Consider the following 12577-nt stretch of genomic DNA (forward strand, 5'->3'; position numbering starts at 1 on the left):
GATTAAATATACCAGAGTGGTCACTCATCCTGTATCTTGCAAAATATAATTTTGATGAATATGTGGGCTTTGCATTTAAAATGTCATAGTCTGAATGTAGTGCTTCCAATCTGTTAATCGGGCAAGGAGTGCAGGATCTTCTCCAAATTACATGTCAAAATACGTTTAATTGTTTCTTCCGGCAGGTAAATCCGCCTCCCTGAGGGCAAAGGCTTTGGATGACTATATATAGCCTAGAAATTAATAGCTGAGAGGTCACTCGTTTTACATTTTGAAATCGATACTGTAGTGCTAAGATATATATATAAATATATATATATATATATATATATATATATATATATATATATATATATATATATATATATATATATATATATATATATATATATATATATATATATATATATATAACAATTTTACAATATTTGGTCTGTATTTATTTTGTTTTGCTGAAATATAAAATATATAGGCCTAAACAAATAATGAATTGTCGTTGCAGATTTTTTGTGGGGAAAAAACCTCAACGATTTACACTCTTCAAGGCATTTTCCCCTAACCTTTTCCTACCATCAACTTTGCCAACCCCTCGAAAGACCCACAATTCATTCACAGGAAGCGACCAGACTCTCCAGCCGTGTAATAAAGATTTGCAAACCCCAAAGTGTTCATTTTCAATCAAAAGATTAATGATTTTGATATGTAGATTGTTTCATGCCAGAGGATTTATTTCATTGTGTGTCCGAATTAGATTTTGCCTATTATCAACAATTATTATAATCAACCAAGTGGAGAATTGTATTTTGAAACGCATCAACAGGTACAGAACTGGTCACAGAGCGTGCCTCCGGCTACTGACATCACCTGCCTTTAAAAGAGAGGCGCGAACGCCTTTCTCCCTGTTTTTCTTCACACGCGCCTGAAGGGGGGGGTGGGCCTTGCCGGCCTATGCCCCCTTGGAACAATGATGACCAGGAAGGCCGAAATATACACCCTTGTCTCCTCAGCCAAGAATCATGGAAAAACCCAGCCATGTCTCATCCTTTCCATATCCATTGGCTGAATAAGGCACGATGGATTAAACAAGAGGGAGACTTTTGAGGAGGGGGGGTTCCCCATGCGACCAGCCCCTTGCCCTTTTTTTCCCACGTGAAGCTTTGTCTGCACCAAAGGTACACAAGAATACATTTAACGAAAAACGTTTTTGGTGCTGGGTATAAATATTATGGTGATGTAATGAAATAATTCCTGATCATTTAAATGAGTTGATTATCTGGATTTATTGACCAGTACTTTTAATCTGCTACAGAAATTCTTCTCCCTGCCCCCTTTTTAACATCGTGAGCTCTTGTGTCAACCATGTTCTTTATTCTTTTGTTTGATTCAATTTTCCTTGTCATGTAAATAAATCGTAATTTGTTAGAATCAAAACATGTGCATTGTTTATTTGTGTGTCTATATTATTTTCCCATATCAATGAACTGCAAAATCGATAAAAAAAGGTAAAAATACAAAAAGTTTACAGCATTGCTTCCTTCATGATAAATGCGAGACACAATGTGAGGCAATTTTGAGCTAATTTGTGTGGAGAACCTTGAGCACCACCTACCGGCCGAATAACCACGGAATTAGATTCGGAACCAAACAAATATAACTTAAAGCAATTTTCTTTATAACTCAAAGGGAATGGTATATTATTTTGTGCCATCTAGTAGAACAAAAACGTAATTTATTTAAAAAACAATATTGATTTGAATATAAGGCAAAAACACAAGCTATCATATGAACTTTTTTTTCAAATACTCATTGGTCAAGACATTTGTATTTATTTCATATGACATGAGGTTCACCTAGAGGGGGCTAACATGATTTGCCACCATTTTGCTGCTATGTATACCCCCCCACCGAAAAAAAAACCCACATTTGTAAAAGCCTAGGCAAAAAAATGCAAAGAAAAATGATGAGGTTTGGTTACTTTGAGTCTCCATAGTTTGTATTCTCCCTTATGCTTTAAAAAACTTGTTTTAGTACTCAGTAAAGCAGAGCACTCACATGTCCATAAAGACCTTTGTGCCTTTACTAGTGCCGAGTATGCAAAACAGGACGGCAAACTAAAAGTACGTAGAAAAGGCCGGCAATAAAAGCTTTCGGGTCATTTACCTTCAAGCCCAATAGGACCAGCAGGGGAACATTGTTCATGCCTCCTTCCACCCACTCCTCCAGGCTCACCGTCCCGCTGCTGTCAGCATCTATGGCAGTCATCATGTCCTTGAGAACCTGCAGGAATCCCCCGTTCATCATTTCCACTCCAAACGTGTTTCTCAGCTTTGGAAACGGTGTCAAGTTCTTGTTGTGCAAAGATCTTATCGGGTGACGTCTATGGTTGGGCAGGTGGCCCTTTAGAGCTGACGGTGCCACGGTGGGACTTACCGGCCTGAGCTCTGAAACGTCCCATCCCAAGTACTCGGCAGCGTGCATCATCTGAGCAATTATTCGATCCACTTCCTGTCAGTCAAAAAAACAAAACAAATAAAAATATAGCATTATTTTACGGAAACGGAGTAGTCATGCGTGGGAACACAAACGCCGGCGATCGCTGGTCAGAAGAAGTGAGACAGAGAAGTCAGGCAAGGGAAAACAGGAAGCCAGAGGCAGACGAGATCGAAACCGGACAGAACGGACGGGATCGATACCAGATACAGGATACACGAGCAGATACCGGATAGGCCGAGATCGATACCTGATACAGGATGCACAAGCAAGATACCGAACAGGACGGGACAGACGGGAATCAATACTGGATACACGAGCAGGATACCGGACAGGACAGACGAGATCGATACCAGATACTGAATACACGAGCAAGATACCAGACAGGACGGGACAGACGGAATCAATCCTGGATACTGGATACACGAGCAAAATACCGGACAGAGTAAAAATGCATGCCTTGCAAGTGCAGAGGTTCGTTGACGGACTGACAAGGAGTGAATGGAGTACTGAGTTTAAATAGCAGGGGAGCCAAACGAGTGGGCACAGTTGAGGGCAATGGGCAATCGTGACAATCTCATTGTTGAAGCCTTTATTTGTTATTAAAAACGTATTTACTATTTTTTTTACTAATAATACGTGTTACAACAAAACATAAATACTGACATGCAGTAAATTAGATATATAATGGTGGTAATGTCATTGTAATGTTTATCGTTATGATGCACCTATAAATTTAGGCGCCTACAATCACTAACTTGTAAATAATTGCCAATTTACCCTAGCATTTTTAAATCTTATTTTTCTCCTTTAAGTATTTCATTACATGTTTATCCTGGAGTGACACGTCCAATCTCATGATTAACAATATTCGCTAGGTTGATATAATTGATAATAAAGTTAATTCAATTCAATAAATGCAATCTTTATAGGGGGGGGTTGAGAATATTTGGGGTTTGTTGAAATAAATAACACTCATCATACTTAGTTTCTATTCATTTAATGTCTTACCGAGCTGTCGAGGACACCGTTGCCGTCTCTGTCGTAGAGCTTGAAAGCAACTAAGGATAAAACAACACTCTCAACTATAAATTTAAAACAGTGGCAGATTGGATGGCAAAAAAAAAAAAAAAAAACTTACACTCCAGCTTGTCTTGTGGCTGACCATCCTCCAAGAGGGAGAAGTAACACGAAACATCCTTTAGAAAGACCTCCTCTGTGCAGATTGATCAATAAAACAAAAATTATACAACGAAATTAACATTATGCAGCGGAACGGCCTCCAGATCAACGCGGGAAAAACAAAAGAACTGGTGGTGGACTTCCACAGACAAAGACTACAACCCCCCAACAATGGTGAACATTCAGGGAACTGATATCGAGAGGGTGACATTCTACAAGTACCTGGGCGTTTACCTGAATGATACACTGGACTGGACTCATAACATTACTGCTCTGTATAAAAAGGGCAGAGCAGACTCTATCTGCTTATGAAGCTGAGGTCTTTTGGAGTTCAGGCGGCACTCCTGAAGAACTTCTATGACACCGTGGTGGCATCAGCCATCTTCTACGGAGTAGTCTGCTGGGGAGCAGGATTTCAATGGCTGACAGGAAAAGGCTGGACAGTCTGATCAGGAAGGCCAGCTCTGTCCTGGGATGCTCCCTCGACTCAGTGGAGGTGGTAGCGGAGAGGAGGATGATGGCTAAGCTGTCATCCATTACTAGGAACAACTCCCATCCCCTGCAGGACACTGTATCTGCTCCGGAGAGCTCCTTCAGTGACAGGCTGCTTCACCCCAAGTGTGTGAAGGAGCGGTACTGAAGGTCCTTCCTTCCTGCAGCCGTCGGACTACAGTGGAACCTCGGTTTTCGAACGCCTCTCAGTTTGAACAAATCGGAGTCCGACCAAAAATTTCGAGAAATTCTTGCTTCGTTGTTCGGTCAAAAAATTGGAGTTCGCACGCCGGTAATGCGTGAGTGCGTACGCTAGGGTGCGATGCTGAGCGGCGTAGGGGTGTTTTAGCCCCTTATTATGCCTCCGAAGAAAGTCAGTGCAAGCAGCAAAGTTGCTACAGGTGAAAAAAGAAAAGTAGTGCGTACAACTATTGCATTTAAGAGAGAAATGATAGCAAAATATGAAGGAGGTGTGTGAGTGTCTGATCTTGCCTGCGCCTTCTGCTGACCACCACAAAGGTAAGAAATATCTTAATTCTTAAATTCTTTTCTTTATCCTTTTTTAAAAGATTTTTACACGTTCATGTTAGCGTAATCTTTCGTACGGAAGATTACGATAACGCGAACGTACGATTAGCCTGGGTTAGCTTTAAGTTAACATTAAACATTCAAGGTAAACATTCAGGGTGTTGGAACGGAGCCCAACGTTGAGGGTGTTGGAACGGAGCCCCCTTTCCAATGAACTGCTCACCACTTGTTGTGGAGACCCGGGTGCTAAATGACTTGTAAACACCTGATTTTTTTTATTTTTACACGTTCATGTTAGCGTAATCTTTTGTACGGAAGATTACGATAACGTGAACGTACGATTAGCCTGGGTTAGCTTTATGTTTACGTTAAGCATTCAAGGTAAACATTCAGGGTGTTGGAACGGATTATAACGATTTACATTATTTTTAATGGGAAAAATGATTTTGGTGATCGAACAAATCGTTTTTCGAACAGGGTTCTGGAACGGATTATGGTCGAGAACCGAGGTTCCACTGTATATTATAAGCAGTGCTCTCGATAGACTGCACGCCCTCCATGACTTTGCATATTTGCACATTACAGGCCACTTTAGCTGTTTTGCACACCTGCCATTGGATATGTCCTGGTTTTTATTTTTTATATTTTTGAATACTTGTTTATATTGTTGATATTCTTAGCTGTTATTCATTGTCTTACTGTTGTAACAAAAGAAATTTCCCTTATCTTATCTTTTCTTATCTTAAATTGTCCAGTTCATCCATTTTCTTTAGTGCATTGATTGTCAACATTCTTCCTCCAAGAAAATTGTGTACTCTGTGTTTGGACTTTTGTAAACATACTATATTATTCAAACTATTACCCGAAGAGTGCCGCTTTGAGTGTGTGAGCGTGTAGACTTACTGCTGCTGTCTTCCCGGGCAGTTTCTGAGTCTTGGAAAGAGCGAAAAAGTCTCTGGCAAAGGTCTGCTGGGAAATCGTCCACTTCCAAATAAGTCTTGAGGAAGAGACGAAAGCCTTCTTCGTTAATGCACTGGAAGATGGAAAACATTGGAGTCAAAAGGGAGTGTGGTCTTCAAGAAGCTTCTTTACATTGGAAAATTCCATTGCATAGTGAAGTGCAGATGATGTATAGGACATTTGCATATATTATTTATGTTTTAATATGTTTGTGGTTTGTATGTAATAATAATAATAATAATAATAATTTCCTTGTATTGTCATTCTGTGTAACAATGTACACAGAACGAAATGTCGATTGCATCTGACCCGATGCAGCCGCAGCCAAGAGAGGGCGCCGCCAATTGAGTCTCTTTATGTTTATTTTAATGTTTTTCCATCACTTCTATGGGCCTTAAATTCTGTCCAAAAGTGTCATTTTCGAGCACATTTTGCTAAATGCTCTTTCTTAAAAAATAATGCCTAAGGATTCACCTCTAGATGTTGGGCTAACATTATATTATGACAATATGATAATAGTGAGCAATATTATTATCTTTTTTGAAAACATGCAGCTACTGAGATTACTGCGGACAATTAATGATGCTATTATATATATTTTTTTAACCCTATTCTTTATCATCTATAAAAAAAAGTCTACCCATCCATCCATCCATTATCTGCACCACTTATCCTCAGTAGGGTCACGGGGGTGCTGGAGCCCATTCCAGCCATCTTCGGGCAGTGGGCAGGGGACACCCTGAACTGGTTACCAGCCAGTTGTGAGGCACACAGGGCCACACAATTCGCCCACTCATTCACAACTAGGGACAATTTGGACAGGCCAATTAACCTATGCATGCATGCTTTTGCATGTTTTTGGGATGTAGGAGAAAACCGGAGTGCCCGGAGGAAACCCACGCAAGCACGGTAAGAACATGCAAACTCCACACAGGAGGTTCGATCTCATGACCTCAGAACTGTGCCGCACACGTGCTAACCACTGCGCCGCCGTGTTGCCCAGAAAGTCTACCATACAAATTAAATAAATAAAGCAGGCATGTCAAACTCAGTTGGCTCTGGGGCCAGATCCAGACCTTCTGTTTTTAGGCGGGCCGGATCAGTAAAAAAAACCTATCAATTCCACATTTTTATCTTTGATTTCCCGTATGATGCATTATTATTCGATCTACATATTATAATATCTGATGATAAGGGATCTTTTTCTAAAAACAACCAATTTATCACACAAAAGATTTTCATATTTGGCATTGAATGTGTAACTGCTTTATTTTAATAGTTGAGAGAATGCAGTTTTACACCTGAACCAACTATCACGCTATAAAAACTCATCACTGCCCTCTAGTGGCAAGAGAGCATTTGTTTATGTGTATTTAAAAATCATACAGTTTGATTAAAAGGACCTAGAGATTTGCTTCTGTTTTGACATACTCAGAAATTAATGGCGGGCCGGATTAAATCATCCAACGGGCCGTAAATTTGACATGAAACACAGAGACTGGGCACAACAGACAACACATTCTTAGAATATTTGCATCTTGTTAAGTTTCAAACATTGATTTGTTTCTTAAACAATGATTATTGATTGTACTTAGTTTAAATGACTTATAAGAAAATTACATCTGTTTAGTCATAGCAACAGGTTTAGCAGCGACTGTTTTATAAGCAGGCAGAACTATTTGGACCAACTTGTTACAGAAGAAATTCGTACACAAAAATATCATCAATTCATTGTGATTATCTAGGAAAACAAGGCCTTTCATAGTCAACATAAATTTAAAAAATGTCTCGGTGATGGTGTCCACAATAATAAGATTGGATTTTTGTAAAAATTAATAAATTAAAAAGATAAAAAACATTAACTTCTCAACATGTTTCAACTGATATGAACTCAAGAAACATTACAAACTAGCTCTACAGTGCTAGAGTGATTATGTAGGTTCATTTTTCAATGCTGCTTAATTAGGAGTTAAGTAGTAAATACAACAGACGGATTTGGCTTGATAATGAGCAACCCACTGGGCTTCATTTGCAGAGAAATATATTGAGAATTTGCGTTTTTGTCCTTTTTTTCTATTAATTTGAGTTTCACTCTCCCGTCACTCTGTTTTATTTGGTTGTGCAAGAAAACGCTCGCAGCAAAAAAACCCCGTCAAATTGGCTGTCATATTGCAAAAAATAGGATATGTGCTCTGTGTGAATCATATTGGCCCTCTAGGGACCCCAAGCAGTAGCAGGCCGCAAGCAATTGACTTCTTTTAACAGCCCACGAAAACATGAACTGCTGTGTCACTCGTTCAAGGCAGAAGGAAATGTTACGAACAGATACGGAATGCTTCCAGTTATTGATCAGCACTCCCAATGGCTTCACAGGCGCTACAAAAAGAAGTCCGTGCAGAAATTGTCTAAGCTCGCTTGGCCTTGCATGAGTAATTTTCATAATTACGAGCCGTTGGGCTTGGACTGAACTCCCCTGATAATACTGAACCACAAACCCATTTCTTGTTGCCGATGCCCTGCAGGACTGCCCCGCACATGAATAAATCGTAAGCTGCAACCCAACTAAGACATGCAACCAGAATCTTATCCAAGTACTCTCCCTAGCCCAAAGTCGGCAACCTGAGGCTCAGGAGTGGAAGTGGCTCCCAGTCATTTTTCCCCAAATATGCAAATGAATGATTTCCAATGTTGTAAATATCCATCCATCCATTATCTGCCTGCTTATCCTCAGTAGGGTCGCGGGGGTGCTGGAGCCCATCCCAGCCATCTTAGGGCAGTGGGCACCCTGAACTTGTTGCCAGCCAGTCGCAGGGCACACAGACAGATACAACTCACTCGCTCAGTCACACCTAGCGAAAATTTGGACCGGCCAAATAACTTAACATGCATGTCTTTGGAATATGGGAGGAAACCGGAGTGCCCGGAGGAAACCCACGCAGGCACAGGGTGAACAAGCAAACTCCACACAGGGAGGTTGCGGGAGCTGGACATCAGGGTTGGGTAGGGTTACTTAAACTTGATTACTTTCAATTACTTTTGAATTACTCCAATACCAAATATGCTAATAAAAGACAAAAGAAACTAAATATGAATAAAATGACTAAATTTTGTGCAGGCTCGGGGAGTAACGGAATACATGGAACGGCAAAAATGATGTTGGCAAGCTGTTTGGATTTATTTTCATTTTGTTTCTGTCGCATTTTATGTTAGTTTTGCCGGAGATCAAAGCCAGGAAGAAAGCTTACCACGTGTTGTGAGTCATAATTGTATTCATATTTAGTTTATTTTGTCTTTTATTAGCATATTTGGTATTGGAGTAACCCAAAAGTAATTGAAAGTTAAAGTCAAGTTAAAGTAACCCTACCCAACCCTGGTGGACATGAACCCTGAAATTCTGCACCGTGGAGCTTCACGCTAACCACGCAGCAGTCGTGCCGCCCAAGGTTGTAAATATGTGTAGAATGAATGTTACATTTCAACTCCGGGTGTTACTATGTAACTATGAGACGAGAGGGAAATCAGCTCCTGCGCTTGTTTTCCTCTCTCCGGTCTTTCCTGTCAAGGCCGAGCGGAGCGCCCCTTTGAAAGCGGCAGCGTCACAATTTAATGCTGCAATCCTTATTTCAACACAGAAGTCACATGAAACAGGTAAGAGCACAGTTCTGTAAAAAGCACTTTTTAGGAACAAAGCTGTTTTTATCAAATGATTTCTGTTTTTTGTCATTTTATATTTTGAACGACATTTGGGGGTATTGTTTATGTTATGTTGCTCAGGCCCGAGCATGGCTGCTTTTATTAACAAAAGAGAGAGGGGAGAGGATGCTGCTGTGTTTTACCCATGTATTGACTTGCTTGAACAGCATTAAAGTGTGTTTATTTACTTTACCTCATCAAAAGGCTGCTGCTTTATTTTTATAAATGCATGCTATGTTTTATTGCACTCTTTGTTGACCAGATAAGGGGCATGTATAGAACATTCCAAATGGATTTCTTGATTGCAGTACTTTAATTTTATTAAAGAAATGAAACATACTGTAAATTATTAGTCTTGTAGCGGTGTTAAACTTGAGGCAGTATTTTACAACTGACTAGTCACAAGGTGCATCATTCACCACAGAATCCACTGCATTAATCTTAGTCATTTTGAAAGTAAGCTAATATAGCGAATATAGATACACACAGCACGTGTTGCAAAATGCTTATATAAAGCATTTTAATTTTTTGTGTTTTTTTTGTGCAATCCATGACTCTTTCAGCATTTTGGGTTTGTGACCCCTGCCCTAACCCAAATACTTGCGTCTAAGCTTTATTTACAACTATAAAATAAAATACTGAAATCAGGAGATTACATTATATGAGCATATTTGGTTGTATGATTCCAGTAGCGAATGGTAGGCAGCGCATTGGGAGGGGGCGTGGCTTATACAGTCCTTTTATTTGTAAAGTATTTTAGCAGTACGCCATACCTGATGAAAAAAATTGAATATCTTTGTAAGGACCAGAACGGAAGTAGGTCCCAGATGCGTGACGTTAATCACAAGTTTATTGAGATATAGAGGAAAGACAGCGCCCGCGATCTGGTGCTCGCTGGACGCGGGAAGCAAGCCGCTCACAGAATCGGAACATGTCCCAAATGCGGAAGTGGCTCTTCCGGAGCGGGAAATTGTAGTTCAGTAGACGGAAAAACAGGTCTTTAGCCGGGTCGGGAGAGCAGAACGTGGTCAGGGTCAAAAAACAAGTCGTAACAGGAGACAAACGGGGAAATCAGGAACGGGCGGGTGGATAACAGGTGAAAAAACGTGACCGACGGGAGTCGGAGTCAAAAATGCTTGCCTTGTGAAAACAGAGGTTCGCTGACGGACTGACAACAGGCGAGTGAAAGGACTAAGCTTAAGTAGGACGGGGAACCTATCAGGTAGCCAGCAGCGGGCACAGGTGAAATTAATCAGTTATCATGACAATCGTGGGCAGGACCTAGAAATGCGCATGTAAATCTTCAAATGGTTTGAATTCGATATGGATATGGAGTGTCTCGGCTAAGTGATTGTCTACGAGCTCTCATGGTTGTACAAGCCAGACAAATAAATATGATGGCTTTACTGCTTCCACAGGTTGGTGTACACGTTTTCTTCTATTAAGCAGATTTGGATGGTTGGCTTCAATGCCAGTATATACGGTAATTTGTTACTAGATAGCTACTTTCAGAGTAACACACTACTTTTGGGTTTCAGTCATCTAGAGCTGAGGTGATTACTTTTAAAATGGAGTAACTAGTAACTGTAACCCATTCCTTTTTTTTTTTTCAGGAACAGCCTCAACCCTTTGTGTAACGCTACCTTTTATTTCGTTCTTCTGATTCGAACAATGCCACACATTTGGATCCGGCAAACCACGAGTCCGCTTCAATTCCATTTTTCGCTTTTATGAGGAAAATGAATTTGAAAGCCCGATGACTACATGAGCTCGCCGTGCGCAAAGTTGTGCGTGGGCCATCGCGAGGACGTCGTTTACAGTACATCTGCAATGTCTGCATAAGTCCGCCCGCCGCCTCTCACGAGAGTACTCAGGCGCCACCGCCGGCGGCCCGGAATCTCATTAGCTGGCGTCGGGATGTTCCTACATGCCCACGTTGCATTGAATCGGATGCAACGTTTTGGAAGGAGAATATTCGCAGCTGTCCTGAACAGTTGCCTCACCTCTCCGTGCCTGTGCTGGGACAGGCGGCCGTCCGCATCGAATTCCCGCAGAACATCTTTCACCTTCAGGCTGCAATCTGGAGGAAGTCACACAAGGATGGGCACGTTTGTTTGTGTAGCCCAGAATAACAGAAGTACTAGTTGCTGTTTGACAAAGGGTTCGTACAACATAATTGGCAAAATCAGGGACTTTTTAAGGACTTTAAACTTTTAATTTCTGTTAAAAGAAGAAATCCAGTCTGACTCATGTAATTGCAGATCCATAACTATATCTGCAATTTACATATGCAATTTTTAATATTCTGTGCGCATTTATCAAGACGTATGATTTTTAAATCTTGAGTAAATTCAAAATATATTATTTCCAGATCCGAACAATACTTGTGCAAATATTTTTGGAGACAAATCTCTACCCATAATGTATGTTTTGGGTAAAATGACCTTTTTTCTTACATTTGCATTTGCAGGAAGGTTTCCATTACAATTTACAACTGGGAAATACTACTTTGTAAATGCCCATAATTAATGCTAATCCTTGCACTAATACACATTTCAAACTGCCCATTTATGTGTACCTGTTCTATTGGGCGCAACCCGTAGGGGGCAATGACACTTCTAGGACAATTCTGTACAAACTATTACCAGTTCCCGTTGATGGAGGAAAAAAATTCAATGGTAATCCACCAAAGAGCAGTGTTGGCGTCATTTTTAAGCAGACCTGTTGTGAAACATGGCAACAATTTCGAGGTTTTACAATTAACGCACTTCACCCAAAGTTCCTCCAAAACAATGACTAAAAAGCTCAGAGCCATTTCAACCCTAAACAAGCATAGTACGTCCGTTAAAAATTATATTTCTTACTTATGTATGGGGTTTCACATCTTATTTTAGAACTATGTTGTTTCTAAATGTCATGGCACTATTGTTATGATGAACCTACAACTTACACCAGTCTCCAGGCAATACCTTGTAAATATTTTATCTTATTTTTCTTTTTTTCTCGTGGAGTGTGATTGTAAAACAACTTTCAACTATACAAATAAACATGACTTGACTTGAATTTCACTTTAACGTTACCAATGACATTAGCGACAATTCTAATTCTAATTGTATCAACAGAAAGTAAAGTCAAGTCATTTTTATTTGTATAGCCCTTAATCACAAATAAACTGAGATTATTTACATTGGAAATATTGGATTTGCCTGGCCAATAACTCATCTTCAGCCAG

The 12577-nt window shown here is 40.2% G+C and overlaps 1 protein-coding gene across 1 annotated transcript in view; it reads right to left on the reverse strand.

The window, feature by feature from the left end:
• The window catches only part of dgkaa (diacylglycerol kinase, alpha a), a 67146-nt gene that overhangs the window by 22970 nt on the left and 31599 nt on the right, over positions 1–12577 (reverse strand). Inside the window, exons 3-8 of the mRNA XM_088330891.1 lie at positions 11349–11425; positions 5596–5725; positions 3632–3706; positions 3502–3551; positions 2431–2505; positions 2161–2277 (exon numbers count right to left, since the gene is read on the reverse strand). Coding sequence (XP_088187017.1) covers positions 2161–2277; positions 2431–2505; positions 3502–3551; positions 3632–3706; positions 5596–5725; positions 11349–11425 — 524 coding nt within the window. The remainder of the gene's footprint in view (positions 1–2160; positions 2278–2430; positions 2506–3501; positions 3552–3631; positions 3707–5595; positions 5726–11348; positions 11426–12577) is intronic.

Source organism: Urocampus carinirostris, chromosome 3 (assembly GCF_059441175.1).
Source record: "Urocampus carinirostris isolate Australia breed hairy pipefish chromosome 3, RoL_Ucar_1.0, whole genome shotgun sequence".
Taxonomy (NCBI): Eukaryota; Metazoa; Chordata; class Actinopteri; order Syngnathiformes; family Syngnathidae; genus Urocampus; species Urocampus carinirostris.